The sequence below is a fragment of the Amphibalanus amphitrite genome, unplaced genomic scaffold, assembly GCF_019059575.1.
Source record: "Amphibalanus amphitrite isolate SeventyFive unplaced genomic scaffold, NRLGWU_Aamphi_draft 000417F_arrow, whole genome shotgun sequence".
Lineage (NCBI taxonomy): Eukaryota > Metazoa > Arthropoda > Thecostraca > Balanomorpha > Balanidae > Amphibalanus > Amphibalanus amphitrite.
In genome coordinates, this window is record NW_024881911.1 from 70,996 (window position 1) to 90,611 (window position 19,616).

General features: G+C 47.4%; 2 protein-coding genes across 2 annotated transcripts in view; one reads left to right on the forward strand and one right to left on the reverse strand.

Moving 5' to 3' along the window:
- Positions 1–1,905, reverse strand: part of LOC122390989 (prolow-density lipoprotein receptor-related protein 1-like) — a gene marked incomplete at its 3' end in the record, with an annotated part of 53,055 nt that extends 51,150 nt beyond the window's left edge. The window contains exon 1 of the mRNA XM_043384497.1: positions 1,716–1,905. Within this exon, the coding sequence (XP_043240432.1) occupies positions 1,716–1,778 (63 nt within the window). The remainder of the gene's footprint in view (positions 1–1,715) is intronic.
- Positions 1,906–8,748: 6,843 nt separating this feature from the next.
- Positions 8,749–11,230, forward strand: LOC122390970 (WAS/WASL-interacting protein family member 3-like). Its single transcript, XM_043384445.1, has 4 exons — positions 8,749–8,764; positions 9,129–9,259; positions 9,806–10,406; positions 10,831–11,230. Exons 1-4 carry the CDS (start codon positions 8,749–8,751, stop codon positions 10,953–10,955), a joined length of 873 nt encoding a protein of 290 aa, XP_043240380.1. The 3' UTR covers positions 10,956–11,230.
- The last annotated feature ends 8,386 nt before the right edge of the window (positions 11,231–19,616 follow it).

Here is a 19,616-nt window from a genome sequence, read left to right on the forward strand (position 1 = left end):
AACTTATGACCTTATGGGACATGGCGCGACAAGAGCGTCGTAATCCCACATTTTAATCAAGTTGTCATATTACCTCTTATATTCGCAAATATAAAGACAGTTTCAAAGTGATCGAGCATTCGTGAAGGAGCGATCACACCGGACGATTTCACAGCACGGTGTTTGGGTTTAAGAATGTCCCGCAGTGATTTCCGACCCCATAAGGCCAGATGTCCGGCGTTGTCGTCGCCGATCGCCCGCGCGGCCACCTGCAGTCACCGCCTGCTGCGCTCCAGCGGCGACGTTTATTAGTGTTAGCATGCTTAACTGTGTTATGACGACCTGTCAGCCGTCGCTTATCTTTCCAGAAGCTGAAATGAGGCCGCCCCTACCGGAGCGGTCCTTCTGGAGCACTGGACAGGGCGGCATACATCCGCCGACGTGCTGCGTCCTGCGCCGGCCGGATAGTTTTACAAGTGGCCATGACCGGCCTTTCAGGGCACATGTGGGGTGACACCAGTCGTCCCTCGGCACAGCCGATACCTACACCGGTCCTGGTCAGCAGTCTCTGATCTGTCCTCCGGGTCCGTTATCTAATCTTCACAGATGTAACAACTGACCAGTTTCTTAATCTACAAAACACAAATTTAGATAAATTTAGATGTTAGTTGCGAATTTTGCAAAGTACGGGAAAATGACGTTCAAATAAGCCCGTTTCAACAGTAACGAATAAATAAGCATGGTAGATAATTAATTCATTATAACATGGAAGGAAAGGGTAGAAACAACCCGCGAAATTACTTATCCATGAAATGCAATAAGAAATATGGAGAGAAATATAGTTGCAAGTCTTCATAGAGGCACGTGAGACGTGACTGAAGGCCTATACCTATATCTTAGCAGTTAGCTCGACTTCAATGGATACTGGATAGCCCAGCAGGTAATCGACCCTGTAAGATTAAGCGTGCTTCTCAACTCTACAACGTCCGAGACAGACCAGCCTAAAACGCCGTCATCTACCCACATATCACTGACCACCGGTCTCCTGAGCTGCTGGTCTGACTCTGTCTTCAAGCTGCTTATCATATTCGTTCCTCAGCTGCAGGTCTAGCTCAGTCCCCAAGCTTCTAGTCCCCGTCTTTCCCTTCAGCTGCAGATCTAGCTCAGTCCCCAAGCTTCTAGTCCCCGTCTTTTCTTCACCCGCTGGTCTCGCTCTGTGTCCCCATTGAGCTCTAACGCTAGCCAGGTCGGTCGGCCGGCGACTTCAGCTGGCCGGGGACGGTAACACCCCAGTTCGGTCCGCCGGTCGCCGCTCCGTCGGCGTCGACCGACACCGGAATCGGACACCGCCGCCGCCGCCCCGGGGTGACCCTGGGGTGACCGGGGGTGCCAGGGGGTGCGATCCCCCCTCCGGGCCAACTGCGCCCGCGACCGTGGCAGAGCAAGGGGTCGACGACCGTGACACATAGGGGGGTTTGCAACACAATGAAACGGCGACACAGCGATGTAGAAATCAGCAAAAGATACCGACGTCCTGAAGAGAATGACATTGAGATAACCGGAGAGGGCACAAGATTTGAAGGGTCGAGTGCGATTGTGTAAGACTATCGAGGGGTGACTGACCGCTGTCAAAGTGGAGAGGTGCCCTTCGGTACCTGATGAGGTCCCAATTTTGGTAAGCGTAGGCTCAGAAAGCTGTCGGGAGTGTTGCTGTGATGTGGTGACATGGGACTGACCTGGGGCGTCCGAGCAGCGAGCGCCAGGCCGGCGGCCAGCAGCAGCAGAAGCGGCCGCACCATGGCCGCACCGGAGAGGAGCTCTCGTCAGGCGGAGCGTCTCTGAAGAGCAGCAGAACAGTGCAGTCTGAACAGTAGTCGGCAGCGGCGCGGCGCGCTGCCCGCCCTCTCACTGTCGGCCGCGGACTGCTGCGGACTGCCGCCGCCCCCGCCTTCCTCCTCCGGGCGCCGCCGCGCTCAGCGCCATCTGCCGGGCCGATTCTGCGGCGCGCACGGGCCCGCCGGAACAGCTGCAGACGTGACCTGTCACGGCGGCCGTGTCACGGGGCGGTCACGGGTCGCGGGCCGCCGCCGGCGCCGTGTCCCGGCCGCTGATGACGCCGGGGACGCCGCGGGCGCGCCGTTGCCGGGCGGCCGGCACCCCGCCGCCGGGCCGGCCGAGCGGCGCCGACATTAGCTGGCCGATCGATGCGGACCGCCGAAATTCCGGGTCTGGCCCGGGCCAGCGGCGGGCGAGACGGAGGCGAGAGGCCCGGCCGCCCGTCCTCCCCGCCCCGCCGCCGACGCTCCCCACCGAGCCGCCTCCGGGTCGAAGCTGCCGGCCAGATCGCTGGCGACCTCACCGACGGCTTAGCACTCTGATTCATATCAACAATAAGTTTGATCTTTTGTGCAATTCTTATTGATTGAAGACAACTTACGAATATTAGTGGTGCATTACCAGAAAACCTTCAATGCTGCCTAACGTTAACCTTATCAAGAGTTATTCTGTGTTGGACACTTCTTACTAAGACAAGTGCCCTCAGCGGTGTGATGCGCTATGCTCGTGCATGTGCACCCATGGATCTAACTAGCCAATTGGATATTTGATGAACCAGTACAATGACATGGTGTAGGAAAGTGTGTATCAAACTCTTTGGGATCCAGGGGGTAGCATTTAGGGCAAATGCTATCCCCCGACGCAGTGTCCTAAATCGATAAAAACTTATTTTCCTCAAATAAAAAGAACATTGATCAGCTTTCGAATCGAAAAAGTGTGTTTTGAATTGCACACCGACGAGTAGGGAAGCGGAAACCAAGGAACTTCTTTAGGTTATGCTTTCTTTCCCGCAGCGTCCAAGACCACGATTCTAGATCCACCATTGTATCAAATATTATCTTTATATTTGGACTTTGGACGCATGAATATTGACAACGATCCATAGACCTGGGAAAGGGAGAAGAACATTTTCCGAGTCCATAGGAATGCCTACGGTTTTAAAAACTTAGATATATGTCTATGCTTGCTTCATTATTGACAGTTCACAGTACACACACTTGTCAACCACCGAACTTTCCAACCACGGCATACGGTATTTTGGAAGTGTATTTATGCATAACACGTTTTCTAATCTCGTTCAGGCGTACAGGTCTCACGGGTTTTAGTTTAGCGGTAGGTTTTGCACTAGAAAATCTGGTGTACCTACTTCAGGCTATATCTTCGTCGTCTTAAACTTTTAACCCGCGCCCAGATGGGGTCTGCCGAGCAACGCGGTCTGATGGGGGGGCCATTTTGGCCCCCCCTCAGATCTCGAGAACCACGCAACATAGCGACAAGCGGTAAACGGTGTTGGATAGCCCCAGCGGGGAACTACCTTGTGACCCAATTTCATTGACCTCGGTCAAACCGATGACGTCACAGGTCAGGTCAAAGGTCGAATTTTCACCGTTTACAGGCATTTCAAGAAATGCGTTGTAAAATCGAGTAAAATGCATTTCATTGAAAATCATCGATGGAGAAATGTTCTTCAAACACATATTTTGCTATTTGAGGTCACTGATACCAGGTCAGGTCACAGAGGTCAGGTCACTGGGGGGGGGGGGTCACAATATGAAAGTGTCGTGTGATACATGTTTTATGGTCCATTTTACATGACAAATGCGATTATGTGGGTCAGACAGACTTTAGGGCCGGCTTAGGTCACGTTTTGGTCAAGGTCAGGTCAAGGTCAGGTCAAGGTCAGGTCAAATTAGATCAAATTTCAAAGTTGATATTTTTGCATAAAATGGGTATCGATTCGATGCAGCTCGTCACGGGGAGTTCAAGGGGAGTTCAATGGTGGTCTCCGTTTTGCGCTACGAGGTCTAGAATTGATAAAAGTTGAGTTCAAAAATTTGACGTCATCAATTTTTAACAGTTTTTTTCGCTATAACTTGGCCAAAAAAGAGGTATCGATCTAAAATTTGGTATGTATATCGAAGAGCGCAGGGACTATCACATATATTCCGGTTTTTTCGAAATTCGAAAAATTTTTGGGAATTTTTTGAGTTTTTCTAAAAAAAATCATTTTTTTTATTTTTGGGGGTCAAAATCCCAAAATTTCGAAAATCCGAGATAGCAGTTTTGTAGCGCCGTCTTTTCTCTACACAACCACATAAAGAACTTTAAAATTGCTTGTTAACTGTAGAATTGGTGAGCGTTTCAAGATGTCATGTTTTTTGCTCATTTTTGCTCGAACATGACCTCAGTTTGCCCTCAATAACTCCTGACCTGAGGTGACCTGTGACTTGAAATTTTGTGTGAAGGTGTCAAATTGATGCCCGGTAAGGTACCCAAAATTTGGCGGCGCTGCGCGCCGCCGTTTTCTCGCTATTTAAGAAAAACCACAGGGGGGGGCCAAAATGGCCCCCCCCCCATCAGGGCGCGGGTTAAGTGTTGAAGATGCGATCGACTTGTTGGTTCACAAGCCGGCCATGATCGTGTAAAATGGCTTCATCGTAGATCGATTAGTTTCGAGATATAACCGGAAATGTAAAAGCACAAAACCTACCGCTTAACCTTCGCCCCAGTGGGGGGGGCATACTTACCACCCTGTCGCGTTTTTTGCGTATAAATAAAAAACCGCGGCGCGTAGCGCCGCGCCGCTTCGGGTAGCTTTTGGTACATCAATTTTGGACAATGTGTGAAATTTTTGACCCCAGGTCATGTCAGGTCAGGTCACCAGGTCAAGTTAACTGACCAAGCCTAAAAAAAGTTTGCAATCATGTCCAGCCTGCAGTGTTTGTCAGAAAGGTTTTAAACTTAGTGGATTGTATGATGTTATGGGCGCCTACAATTTGTATATCTCGGATTTTTTATATCCGTGACCTAAGGTCAGGTCAGTGGCGTGACCTTTCCATTACAAGTCAATGGAGAAAAATGAAAATGCCTCTAGATCCGTGTGTACGCATAGGAAAAGTCCAAATATTTCAGAATCACAATGATTTGGACCACCCGTGATGACCAAGGTGTCATTTTTGCTGATAGCCTCTAGAAAGATCATCCGAGGTCATTTGAGGCTACAAACAGATTTTTGCCAATAACTCGCGATTGGAAAGAGAGAGAACGCTGGGGATGGTCTCATTGTGTTTTTCTTGCCGAGACGCATCGACTGATATGCAACATGACCTTTTCCGGTCAGGTCATGACCTTGACCTGAGGTCAAATTTTCAAGTTGACCTTTCAAGGTCAAATTATAGTTCATTCGACGCGTCTCGGCGAGAGGAACACGATTCTGGCAATAGAAATGTCGTGGCTTTTTGTTGTCGAAAGTTATTGTCGAAAAACTCTTTGTAAAAACAGCTATTTTTGGAGTTTTTGCCCTCTGGAGGCTAAACCCGTGACCTGAGGTCAATTTTGATAATGATCTTTTCAAAAGAATAGTTCAAGAGCTATCGATTGCTTTCCCATGCGTTTTTCTAGCTACCATAGTTCCGGAGATAACGGCATGTTTTCTGAAAAATATAATGACAATTCGCAAATTTTGACCTTTGATGACCTCTGGTGACCCCAATATTGCTCTAAGATGAAAAATGACTGAAATCATCATCATCATCATCATCATCATTTATTTAGCATCGCATTGTGCGACGTACGCAAATACTTTCAAACGTACGCATTGAGAGCTATCGACTGCTTTTTACCGCGTCTTTCTAGCCCTCTTAGTTTTTGGGTTAGAGGTGGGTGGTAACATTTGCCCCCCCCCCCCCCCACCACTAGGGCGAAGTTGGCCGAGACCGCCACTGGGGCGCGGGTTAATCTCGCGAGAGCCGTACATTATGTAAAAGTGCAAAAGCTACCGCTTAATCTCGCGTGAGAGCCGTACATTACATAGCTATATAAGTAAGACCAACGCACTTGTGTCAAGGCGCGTCAACTGATATAGGTGCTTTCTGTTTGATCACGGTCAAGATTATATTATATTATATCTTATGTTAGTGATTATGATCTAAATATGATACATTTAGGACGTTTCGAGTTTCGACAGCAATTTACCTTTGTCAGCAACTGCAGATACAAAATGCAAAGTCACAAATCACAAAACAATTGTGGTTTCATTTTGAAATGAGATTGGAGACTTAAGGTAAGTACATTTTGTATTAGTTACTGACGATGGCGCATTGTTGTCGAAACGTTTAAAATATATCAGTCTTATATTTTGCTTATTATGTTTTATTTGTAACTCTTGGTCATCAGATTTAATACATCAGGCATCATTTGGCTCTAAACGTTCATTTCGAGCCTCAGAGAATAGCGAAAATGGCTGAAGTAAAATAGCATATTTGAATCAGTGAAATGCCCTCTAGCAGGATACTAATTTACCTGACCTTGACCTCGGGGACTCCCTGCATCGTTACATAAACCACAAACAGGAATATCCTCGACTGCCCAGCCAGGGTATGGATTGGTCAGCGATAAAAGTGAAGTTACGAAAAAGTATTGTTAGCCTAATAGTGCCATTGGTACAAGGATTTAAACAACAGTCATTTAAGTTTGTGTTGTGTTGTTGGTGATCATACAGCCTGTCACATCAGTATAAACGCGTATTAACATAGTAAACGATATCGAGGTCGTCATTTTTTTTAGTTTTGTTCTCGTAAACTGGGTATGAAAAATAAAGGTTTTAAATTCATTCCATAGTGTTGTTAAAACGAAGAACACCAGATCATGCAAAAAGTGTTTCCGATTTCGACATTGTAAAGCTCTTTTACGCGTGTGTTCTGTGTTGAGTGTCGCCTGTGATATCGGTCGGGGTGTCGCCTGCGATCTCGTTGGGTGACGTCTGTCACCTCTGGTAGCCCACTCTGATCTGAGTGCGGCTGGCGCACTGTCTCCGCTCGCTGCCAGTCTCGATAAAGGCCGGAGCACAGGACACGGTGCCGCTGCAGGCTCACCAGACTGCCGGAGAGCGGTGCCAAACGGCGCTACTGCCGCCATCAGCCGGCGCTGCGGCCCGCTCCGCCTCGACACAGGACGCCAGGTCGTCCCCCATCGATATTCATCGCGAGAGGAGCGACACTGAACGGCGGCACGGTGTCAGCGAGACGAGCGAGACGGCCGACACCGGGCGGCATCACTATTCAACGCCGGCCGCGGCCCGCGACAACAGGCTATGGGATGGCCTCCGAAATTGACAGCCATGAACGCCCCGATGGAGGCCCAGAAAGCGCCTCACAATGCCCTGAGAATTACATTATGTTGTCACCGCTTAGCAGAACATTTTGCGCATCATTCATCGTCACCATGTATATCAAAATGCATGCATGTTGCGAAGTAAAGGCATTAAACCTGTGATAAAATAAGGTACCGCATCGAAAAAAAGATTTATGCCTATAATATATAAGTAATCTAATATATAAGTACCTAATCCCCTAACAATCCCTCGAGAACAAATAGTGGCATCGAGTCTCGTGAGACAGTGTTCGAAAGCTTAAAAGTTTTCAAGTGCACTAAATAGGTACCCACCTACAGTCATTCGATACACTCCAGTCCCCAAGGAGCTAAACACGATGATAAAATCGGTTTGCATGCAAGCATCATATCAAAAGCTTTAAAGGGACTATCCCACCTTCGAAAAAATCCCGTTTAGGATTCGGAAATGTTACTTAGGGCATTGTGACGAATTCTGCAAGTTTTTACGCGTTTTCATTGTATACTTTTTGAAATATTGCGACTTTTATATTTCATCGTGACGTCATTTAGATCGGATCTGTGACGTAATGAAGGATTTACTTCATGCCAATGAAGGGGGAAATTTGGCAGCAAATATATTTGCTTTCAAATATGACGCGGCTCATACAATAACAAAAGTGTCTGATTGTGTCTGATTGGGCATTTTGTAGTTGGTGGTATGATAGTCAATGTAAGTATGTTTGACTTCCTGCATGTAAAATTCAAATACTAACATCACAATTCACATAGGAAAGGAACATATTTTCACCATAACTTTTAAAAAACTTGTGTCAATTTGGAATACAATTGAAGTGAACAAGTGTGAAATTTGAATGAAAATAACCAACATTCCTGACCTAACCTTACCTACTTAGACTTTCCTAAAAAGTTTGTAATACCCTTAATACCAACCTAAAACCCCCATGCCAGATGTCTACAACATACAAACCTTTCAACCAGCCTACTACAGTAACACCTCACAACCTATTCCATTCTGAACCTATTGATTGGGATTTTTGTATACCTACTTTTACTCATTGCATCCTAGCTTGCTATTATAGCAAACATGCAGGTATTTAAAGAAATGTTTTGTTTTTCCTTCTTAGCTGTTGAAATTTCTTGAATGCCAACACAACACAACACACCATGCGCACATGACAGAGGTCTCCGTCACTGCGGAAGGAAGATCGCAATGCTGCTTGGAGGCTGTTGACAGAAAGTGATCAGTAAGTTATGACCCTATGCATAATGCTACAATTTTTTTTTGTATACAGGGAGTTGGTCAGAGATTGAACATGTCTCAGCATCATATATTTGAATGCTGATAATTATGTATACGAGCATTGACCAATCAATTGAAACTAGAAAAGTAGATAAGTGCTTAACAAAATGGATTGGTGAAGATTAGATTGCCTATATAAAGCATGCAATGTTGACTACATAACATACTGCGTAAAATGTAGTCTGTTCCATATTATGTTTGCGCCTATGGTCAAAGCTGCTTCTTCAATTTTCTTCTTCGTTCAATGTAGGGATGTAGCCAAGGGGGTGGCCACGGGTGTCATGGTCTCCCCCAAAGGCGAGAAATAAAATAAAATAAAATAAAGATAAATAAAAACAGCTGTACCATACCCCCAAAAATAGTGGGCCAAATCCGAGTTTTCCTTTTTTGGAGGGGTACGACACTAGGCCGCGACCTGTGGCCCCTCCCTCAGTAAAATCTTGGCTATGGCTCAATAATTTGAGTCTATGCTTTGTCTATGACTATTCTATACAGGAGCTATGCAATCCTGTTTTCTTTCTAGGTTCATGCTGTTCTGAGGTGAAACATTTTCCTGGCATGGTGGCACTTTGTCAGTGTGGGGTGAGGTAGGCATCCACTGTGATGTGGCTGACCCTGTCGGCTCCCACTCCCCCTCTGACCCGGCCATGCGTCCCGCCAGGTTGTCGTGTTCCGCCAGCTGCTGCGCCGGCGTTGGCAGCGCACAGCCGCTACCAGCTGACACGCCGACCGGTGCGCGGCGCGCGTGCGCCGGGCGCCGACGGCCGCCGTCTGGCAGCAACAGCGCTGCCAGTGACTCGCGCTGCTGCTGCAGAAACTGGACAAGGATCGTAGAATCCTGGCGTGTTTTTGTAACGTCCATTAGAGTGATTTAGACGCAGCGTGTAGAAAGGACTCGTTTATTGACGTGTGACTTTCTGACAGCTCAGTCACCTGTTGACGGCGGCGCACAGCGTCACCTACCCGCCCTACAGCCGGCCCAGCAGGGTGAGTAGTGAGTACCAATACCCGCCCTGCAGCCGGCCCCAGCAGGGTGAGTAGTGTGTACTGAGTAGCGCTCAGAGTTAGCTTGAAGTTGTTTAACATGATGCACTGTTCTTCATGAGTCGTCCCCATCGCTGCTTGTGACTTGCAAGTTCCTTCTTTTTCGGCAGTGCGTCCCAATTATATCAGCGATTTTCACCTCTGAGAAGTGTAGTTGCCGTACTAGTGAAAAAGCGTGTATCTTTGAAATAAACATTCCGTTTCATCTGCCCACTACCACTAACGCCCCTCTGCCCTCTCCTGCAGCGGACGGGGAGACCCACCTGACCGCTCCTTCCCCCTGTTTTGCTGCAGGCGGGGAGGCCCGCCCTGCCGCCGCCGCCACTGCCCCAGCCGCCCGAGCCGCCGCCGCCGCCGCCGCCGCCAGCGGAGGACCGGCCGTCTAGTCGCTCCGGCCGCCGCTCGCCGGCCGTGGAAGTGCCCCGGCCGCACGGACACTCAGGTACCTCGCGATCGGCACGGAGCCACACCACGGAGAGGAACCTACCTGCAGTGTCATCCAACACCCCCGCTGCGGCGGCCGTCTCCCCCACTCCGCCGGCGCCGCCCGCCGCTCCGACTTTGGCCTGGCTGCCGGCCCTGGAGCGTCTGGAGGTGCGCCTTCAGATCAGCGCGGTCACCGTCACCGTTCCGGCCGGTCCAGAGAGCGGCGGCGGGGCGGCCGGGGACGCGGAGCGGACGGCGGACCCGCTCCCGGCCGCGGCCGGCCACCACCCGGCGCCGGTACCGGGCCGGGTCCGCAGCAGCAGCGACTCGGGCCACCGGTACTGCCTGCACGGACAGCTGGTCTCTGTGCTGCCGTCAGTCCGACTGGACAGCGCTGCGCTCAAATCGGCCGCCCTGCCGACAGTGCCGGAGGTGCCCGTCCGACTCACCAGACCTTCAGCGGCCGCAGGTCAGTCGCGGCCGCCGCACGGCCAGCTCATACCGGCCGCTGAGGAGGGCTTTTCCATAAAACTCTCAGTGCTAGTGATTTTGGCATTGGCATGGGGGCGGGTATTAGTACTCACTACTCACCCTGCTGGGGCCGGCTGAAGGGCGGGTAGGTCACGTTGTGCGCCGCCGTCAACAGGTGACTGAGCCGGTGTACCGATCCAGGACCTCAATTATGATTATAAGTAAAACGGGATGTAGGGATGAAGTCAGCTTGTGCTCAAGACTGACGTCATGAAAATCGACACGTGAATATAGCGGGCATGTTTGCTCCCTGCCCTGCTGCCGTGCGGGCGTTCGAATCTCTCCCAGTTTGTCGGCCCGTGTGTGTCTGTCCCGTCCCCCGCGTGTCTCTCCGCCGGGTGACGCCGCTCTGTCTGTTCCAGCCGGCTCCCAGCTGCGCTCGCCGAGCCAGACGCAGCAGGTGATGTCGCCGTCGGTCGTGGTGCGCGACTGTGCGCCCATGCCGCGTCCAACGCCTCCCCCCCCCCCTCCACAACGCGCGCTGTAGCGCCTGCCGAGCGCCGGCTGCTGCCGGGCCCGCCGTCGTACTTTTATGGCCTTGCGCCGTCAGTCGCCAGCTGGTGGTGGCGACCCGTGATCGCTCGCGTACGTTCGCCGGCGCGCCCATTGCAGAGAAGGGGTTCGCGCATGTCCATTATAGAGGGGCGCCCTTGCGGAGGCGGTACGCGCTACGCTGTAGACACTACTGCTTGTACCTGGTTGGGTAGCTCCTTAGCACATTGTTTGTTCATGGATGTAAATACAAGTTACATGACTGATGAGTGTAATGCTTACATTTTTGAACTAAGAAATGCCACAGGGCAGGTTACCTCGGTGAGTTTCTGTTATCAACATACTGAACATAAGAGCAGAATAATTATCCATAGAGCGTTAAGGATTTTAGTCACCGAATTCACCTGTCAGTAATTGCATATGGTGGCACCATGAGCATGAGTACCTTGCCTTGTCCGATCCTTTTCACAACAAGCAAGTAGAATCTGGGAAAAGCAGTGCTCTAAAATTGGATATTGGTTGGGTGTGCCGATGAAGAAAAAAATCCTAGGATGAGAAAAACAGAAAGAAAATAACTGCAGTATTTTTGTAAAATGGTGTAATGCCAATTTTTATGCTAACTGATAAACCAGGATTTCATGTCAGGATCTTGACAGGGTGTGGAACAAAAGGATGTGGGTGCATCAACTGTCAAGTGACAAGTGAGCTGGCTGTTGGGAATACATGAAACTCTTTTCAGAGATCAAGTAAAGTCGGTCATTCATATTTTAGGGATAAAAATATTTCCCCATTAGGTGTGATTTGCCACCAAAAAGGCTGAAAAATGAAACACTGGGGAAAAGGCAGGGAACTTACAAAGCATGCGCATATGTAGATAACTGATGATTGTCTCTGTTCAAGCATGATCTGAGTCTGCAGCCTGTTCTGTTCCACATGAGTTACCGGGACAGCATCACACATGAATTTCTGCGTGCTTTAAACAGAAATGCCTTCATTTCCTTAAAATATATTCATTTTTCACACAAAGACAACAAAAATGTACATCTAGGTGGGTGCTGTGGCAAGAAATTACATACAAATGTATTTTGCCATGTAGGTACCCTTCTTTCACAGCACAATCATCAATCATAATTAAGAGCACCAAGACGTTCTTTGCGACTTGCGAGCCCAGCCGTGTCAGACCAGCTGATGCAGGGGCTCTGTCACAGGGGGCACAAGGCCCAGTGGTTATGTCACAGCACAATGTTGTATAACCTGCTATTCAAGAACACTTAAATCTTGAAAAACCTGTAGCTCTCTTTTGTCGCCTCACTTTTCGCACTCTTGACAAATCAGTCGGATCAAGACTGAAACTTGAAGAGGATAAGCTCTTTTGTGGGATGTACTTGAAGTTTTTGGTAAAAAAAGTACTATTGACAGCTTTAAGATGAAATATGCAAGAAAACTAAGCCATCTATAAAATCTAGCATAAGCTTAAAAGCACAACAGAGCATTTCTTATTCAACATGCAGCACTTCCGCTTTCATCCGCCATCAGCAACTCAGTTCAAAGAATGATACATTACATCACTAAAATTTATTTCAAAACACCTCTGCATGGTGTTTACACAAACAACAGTTCTTTACTAGGCATGGTCGACCTCAGGCCACCCACACTTCAGCATACAGGGTATTATCAATGTTTAACGGCTCAAGGTTAGTCGTCTTGGATGCTCAGAAATAAAAAGGTGAACATTCATTGTCTCTTCCTTAGTTGTCACCATCAATAGATTGTGGACTCCTCAGAGCATGTCTTGATTATGGAGTTGAAACAGCAGTGAGCAAATCATTTATCATTTTGATACTATGATTAATTTTACAGAGTTGCACACTTGAACTTGACACCTGCCATTGATAAGTTCATGGCTCTTGCATTCTTCAGTCACATTTAGGACGGCCTCTTAACTATTTAAATACAAAAATAAAAATACTACAAGAATTAGAAGACTATTAGAATTAGTTTGGCATATCAATTTATTTCTCCACCTCGTGGCACCGGAACGAATGGGCGCTGTTCCAAGAGGCGTTGTTATTTTTCAAGGTTTCGATAAAAACAAGTCGACAGATACAGAAACTTCGGAAAAGGCGGAAACGTCACAGGTTTTAAGTGCCAATACCAATACATTGTGGCACTTATTTGCACAGATGTCAAAATCAAACACAAATTTCTTTGCGATGAAGTAATTGCTGGAGAAACGGTTTTCACGGCTCTGATTTTCAAAGAACGCCCATCAAGATGGCTATCTCAACTCAATTCTAATGTTAAAGGGACCCTCCCACCTTAACATTAGTTTTGAGTTGAGATAGCCAAGTTTGCGGCCAGGCTCAGAAACCACCATTTATCCTGGTCGCAACCCCCGCAGATTTATGGTGTTCAAGAAATTTCTTCCCTTTACTTGCAGGGTGGGACCAGCGTGGTCCCTATCTCTTAACCATTACGGGAATCTGATGACGTCATCAGGCTTTCGAACGTCCGTTTAATGTTTGACTAAAACGTTTTGTAGCACGTGGTGGTATATGCTCCTTTGCGCGCAACAAATGCCGCACTTTCAAATAAAGTCGCTAGGAACAGCGGAGATCCCAAAAAGTAAACAAAAGTAAAAGTCTAATATCTTGAAAACCGGTGAATATTTTTCGATGAAATTTGGTAGATATTCGTTTTTGCTCTTTCTGAACCGAGCGACATCACTTTCATGCCAATTCATTAACTTTTTTGAAGGTGGGAGGGTCCCTTAAGGTGGGACAGTCCCTTTAACAAAAGAATGATCGTCTAAAGAAAGTTTATTCCATGCTTCGATACTTTGGGGATCAAAATGTTGACCAGGGCCCAATCTTACCAAATGCCGTGAATGTGCATTCACGGCATTTGGTAACTTTCAGAACTATTCCACATTCACTAATTCATTCGTTCAGGCAACATTCATAATCATTCACGCTATCAAAATAATTAGCCAAGATTAGCTGAATGTAAATAAAAAGGGTGTCTTTGATATCAGTGCCGTTAACTCCACCCAGTGCTGCCAAATCCTATTCACGGCATTGGTAAGATTGGGCCCTGGGAGTCACTACGACGCGCGAGGTCTTTAACCCGTGCCCCACTGGGGGGGGGGGGCTATTTATAGCCCCCCTCCCGTTTTTCTGCAATAACTTCCAAACCGCTTGACGTATCGACGCCAAACTTTCAGTACCTTCGGCTGCATCAATTTGACACCTTGTGTCAAAATTTGAACTTCGTAGCTACCATAGGTCGGCCGGAAATGACGTCAGAGTAACGTCATGTTCGGCCGATTTCGACGCAAAACATCGAACCACGGCAATCGCTCTCAAGGGCTCAGTTTTTAAGCTAGATCCAATTTCTTTGCATGAGAGGACTCAGAATAGACTGTGCTATCAAACTGCCATCTCGGATTTTCGAAATTTTGAAAATTTGGAAAATTTTATATAATAAAATTCAAAATTTACATTTTTACATTTTTTTCAGAAAGTTTTTGACTTTTCGAAAAAAACCGGAATATATGTGATAGAACGCGTTATTATGACTAACTCTAGCAAGTTTTAGCTAAATATCTTCAAAAATGGCTAAGTTATACGCATTATTGCAAAAAATTCACAAATATTAATTTTTCAAATCAATTTTTCACCACGTATTTGACATCGTACGCCAATATAAATAGCACCATCGTGTTCCTGAGCTCAAACTGCATCTAATAGCCACTTTTTTTTGTTGAAAAATTTAAACTTCAAAATTTGACCTTTTTTGACCTGAAAGTGACCTGACCTAAGCTAAATTCGACTCAAAATGACCTCGAATGACACAGACGACATCAAATCCGAAATCTTTGGCCTAAATGGACCATAAAACATGTGTCACGTGACCGACGCATGATATACAGATACAGATACAGATACAGGGTATCTAGAGCATCTGTTCATGAGTGTGTGAACCAAAAATGAGCCTAGCGGCCTAGCCTGATCTGACTTGTAAGACGGCGGCCAGAGCCCAAAACGTGAACAAGCCAAAATGCTAATAATTTTTACTTTGACCTGACCTGTGACGTCATCGGTGACCTCGAGGTCAATGAAATTAGGTTTCGCTCGACAGTTTTTCCGGGGCTATCAGACGCCGTTTGAATTTTGACGATCAGCCCAGTAGTTTCGGAGTTAGGAGGGGGGGGGCTATGAATAGCCCCCCTCCCCCCCCCCAGTAGGGCGTGTTATACGCAAATCCCAGTGGGGCGCGGGTTAATCCTCCGCGCCCCGCGGCCGAGAGGGGCGGGTGCCGCCCCCTACTTTTTTGCGATTGCTCGGAACGGGCTGGCGAAAGTGAGTTGTGAATTGGCATCAGACCTTTGTTTCAAGCCGGATCTTGGGACGCCAATTGTACATTTGCAGGTCAAGTCACTGAACTTCGACGTCATGAGTGAGCGTGCGCGCAGCTCTAAAATGTCGCATCTTTGCAACGACTTCAATGCCAGGGGATATTTCAAACTTACAACTTACAAGACTTTGGAACCTCTCAAAACCTTAAAACTCGTATACCTCAGTTTTTGTTTTTGTCTTGAGGTCACTTGAGCTCAGGTCGATCACCTGACCTCATCATTATAAGTAAGTGTAGTAAATATAGAAACCCTAGGCCTAATTTTGGCGTCGGAAATGATTTAAAACTACCTCAAGTAAAATGAAATCACAATGTCATACACTCCTCCCTGCAAGGTCCGATGCTTAGCTTTCTCACTGGTGGCTTTGTGGCAACGTCAAAGTCACTACAACAGCTATCGGAGCTCAACGTCAATACGAGTTCAGCGTTCAACTCGTAACTCCTAATAAAAAACTATCAAATCGGAAATGCTACCAGTGGACTCAGAAGGCCTGCCGAATCGAATGATATGCAATATAGCCTGCTTTGATAAGTTCTGTGACCAGACTTTGACCTGGCCTTGACCTGAGGTGGCTGACCTCATTCAAACGAAAGGTATACATCATCCAACGCGCCTGAGCATGACAAACACGATAATGTCCAAGTCGCAGCACTACGATCATATTTGGCCAAATCATTCGCAACAAACGACACCCCATCTCGGAGTACCTACCTACTTGACCTGACCTCAATGGTCTCCGGTTGACTTAAGACATCAAAATCGGGTGTTGCAACTTGCAAGCATATACATAAGTGGTTCATTATGAGCGGAGTCGGTAAATCACATGCTCAAGTCTCGATTCCAAGAAACACCCGAAACTGTGGATAAACAGCACTGAAAAAAAAATTTACTCAGGCCTGGCATTACTCAGTAATAACTCATGAAGAAACTCAGTGAATACGATAGTGGTGCTCACTTATTGGCTGATCTAACTCACATCACCAGGGTGACTTCGTTATGCGTGATTTCTGAGTGCTTAGTTTCGTGAATTCGAACTGAGTCGGAAATGAGTTTTGCTTGGGCAAATCTAGTTTCCTGCGCAATGCATGAGTTCTCGCGAATTCACGTGCAGTTGTGCGTGAGGTACCCCCGGCTTGAAGATGCGCGCATGCGCGGCAGGGTGAGTGTCCTGCGTGATGCGTGAGTTCGCGTGATGAGTATTATAGCCGTTGCGTTCGAAAACCGCGGCGCGCGCTTCAGTCCGTTGTGGCGCGGTGACTCGCGTAGTTCACGTTGAATTGTTGAGGCTATTGTGAAATTGTGCGGGAGAGTGCAGGAGCGGGGAAGGCGTGCAGCGAAGGATGGGACGGGTAAGTTATCTGTGAAGAGCTCGGTGATTGTCGATGAAGCTTTTATCAATCGCATGCGCCGCGGAGAACAGGGAGGTGAACTGATGGACCAGCAGACATTCCCCGCCGGCGTCAGGAGGTCGGTGCCAACCGTGAACGGCGGAGCAGATCGATCGAGAAACTGAGGGATACCTACCCGGCATAGTTCGAAAAAGAAGAGGTGAGTTATGTTATATTTAAATTTAACCCTTGCATGTGTGCGGCGTTTTCCAGCTTCTAATGTGTAGGGGGGGGGGGGTCGGTTGGACCCCCCCCCCTTGCCGTTTAGCCCCTGATCGAGCTAGAGCTTCGCGGAAAAAACGAGCGTGTTGCCCGTGACGAGAGGAAGCCGATGATACCCAATTTTAAGGTCCTAGGTCATTGGTTGACCTTCCAGGTCAGGTCAATGACCCAAAGTCGGGAAAATCGGGACCTATTAGAAAGTCGTAAAGTGTGGCTGCTAAGGGGTTTTTCGGGGTACTGATCACGAATATCGTGTTAGTTTTGATCACAGATGATGTCTTGAAGCATTTAGACCAGGTCGGGTCAGGTCAGGTCAGGTCAATCAGTAGGCGTCGTGACGGGTATTCGTAGTACGTGTCAACCGCCTCTGACAGCTTCGTAACATGTTACGAAGGCACCAAAACTACTTCGTAAATGTTCAAATGGTTGTTAAATTCGAATTCAGCTCCAAAAACTAGCCTAGAAACATGTAAAACTCGAAAAAGTGAACCGAGGTCACCCGAGGTCACCAAAGGTCAGTGACCTGACCTGACCTTCAGGTGACCTTGACACCCACCCTAATGCATGGGAGCAACATCAAATCACATGTTTGAACGTTTGAAACCACGAAAAGCTTGCAAACGCGCGGCTAATGCGAGCCGACGTACGCCGAATCGCGATTCCGGCCAAACATGGTCTCGGAAAAGAGGTCACAGGTCAAAGGTCATTTGGGTCAGGGTCATGAAAGTTTCAGGGTAGGTGTAAAATTGATCAATGCGATGGTATTGAAAGTTTCGTCGCGATCAGCCGCTTTTTACGCGAGTTATTCGCGAAAAACCATGGGGAAAGGGGGTCAATCCGACCCCCCCCCTACACATGCGAGGGTTAAAAAAACATGTTTGTGGGATAATGTTGTCCTTATCCTAAAAGAACGTTCATTTGACCCTTTTTACTTCTTTAAACAAGAACTCCGTCACGACCCGATGTTTTTTTTTTGGGGGGGGGGCGAAGGTGGTTTGAAGTCGATTCTTTCCATGCAGCACCCATAGGCACAATGTTAAAAATGTAAAATATTGGGGGACACGTCCCCCGTACCCTTCCCCCCCCCCCCCCGGTGGTGGAGCCCATGGTCTTAATTCCGCTCGCTGAACCATTTAAGATTCTTTTGTCTCGTTTGTGCTTATTATTTTTCCACTGTTATTATTTTTTCCGACTGTTTTTTTTTTAATGCCTACACACATATTTTCGTACACTATTCGATTTCAGCGAGCATTTTCAACCTTCCTTACATATTAGATTATTAGATACCGCGGCGAGACGCGTTTGGACGTGACATGCTTATTTCCATTACTGTTAAGTATAACACATTTTATGTGATTGTTTCAAGCTGATTTTAATATTGGACGCCCATGGAAGTGTTTTGCGAGACTAAAACCCGACTGTTAAGGTGACCATCCGACCTTGACCCGCGCTGTGCTGGGTGGCGTTTTACGCCCCCCACCCCGCCCCCTCAGGTTTTTCGCGAATATCTAAGAACGGCGGCGCGCAGCGCCACCATTTTCGGCACACCTGCTCATACATTTGTTTCTCCATGTGAAGAAATTTTAGACCCAGGTCGTTCAAGGTCAGGTCACGTCAAATGACTTAACATCGGAAAAATTTCAATGGTCGCTGACGATCGCACCGTTCGCAACGTGCCATGGAAACCGTTCGATATTTTTGTCATTTTCGCTCAGGGAATTCACCGCTCGATTTCACACCAGTTTGAGGTAAAATGTCAAAAAAATATCGAACGGATTTCATTGTATAGCGTTTTTGATACTGTCCCATCACCATGTCTCAAGTATCAACCTTACGGCATGTACATATAAAATATATTTGCTAGTGCAATAAAACACCTCATATGTGTTCAGCTTGACGGTTTGGATCGACTGATATGCAACATGACCTGGTCAGGTCAACCTAAGGTCAAGTTTTAAATATGGCCTTTCAAGGTCTAATTATAGTTCATTCGTCCCGACGAGAGGAACACTATGCTAACGGCAAAATAAATGTCGTGACTCTTGAGTGGAAAGTATTACAGAAAACATTTTGGTAAAAACGGCTTTTTTAGAGTTTTTGCTCTCTGGAGGCTTAATTGTTGACCCTGAGGTCAAATCTGAGATCAAACGCCAGCAAAAAAAAAGTCGAAAGGGCTTTGACTGCATTTTTCCGCGGGCAGCTCTTTTGGTTCCGAGTTAAGCACCAGTTTTTCGAAAATATTGAAATAAGCAAAATTTGGCCTTTCCTGACCTCTGGTGACCTGGCACTTGACTTGACCTTAAAATTACCCAAGTATTTCCTTAAATATCTTTAATGCTTTTTCGAAAGCCGCTTACGGCGTGTTGCTACGTGGCCCAACCCCAACAGCCGAGTTAGAAGAGGGGACGTGAAGACGACCCCCTCCCCCCAGTACATCACGGTAAACTCAGAGCACCAGCACGGCGCGGTTTAACATTAATTTTGAGCTGAAGTAACTTGATAACTTTTGATATTTCAATCACCTTGCATGCCCTATAACTTCCGTTTCTCTTACTGGCAAAAGAAAATCTGACTTTTTTTATTGTGTTTTCAGGGAACGGCCCATTGAGCCTCCTCTGCATCTTGGCGG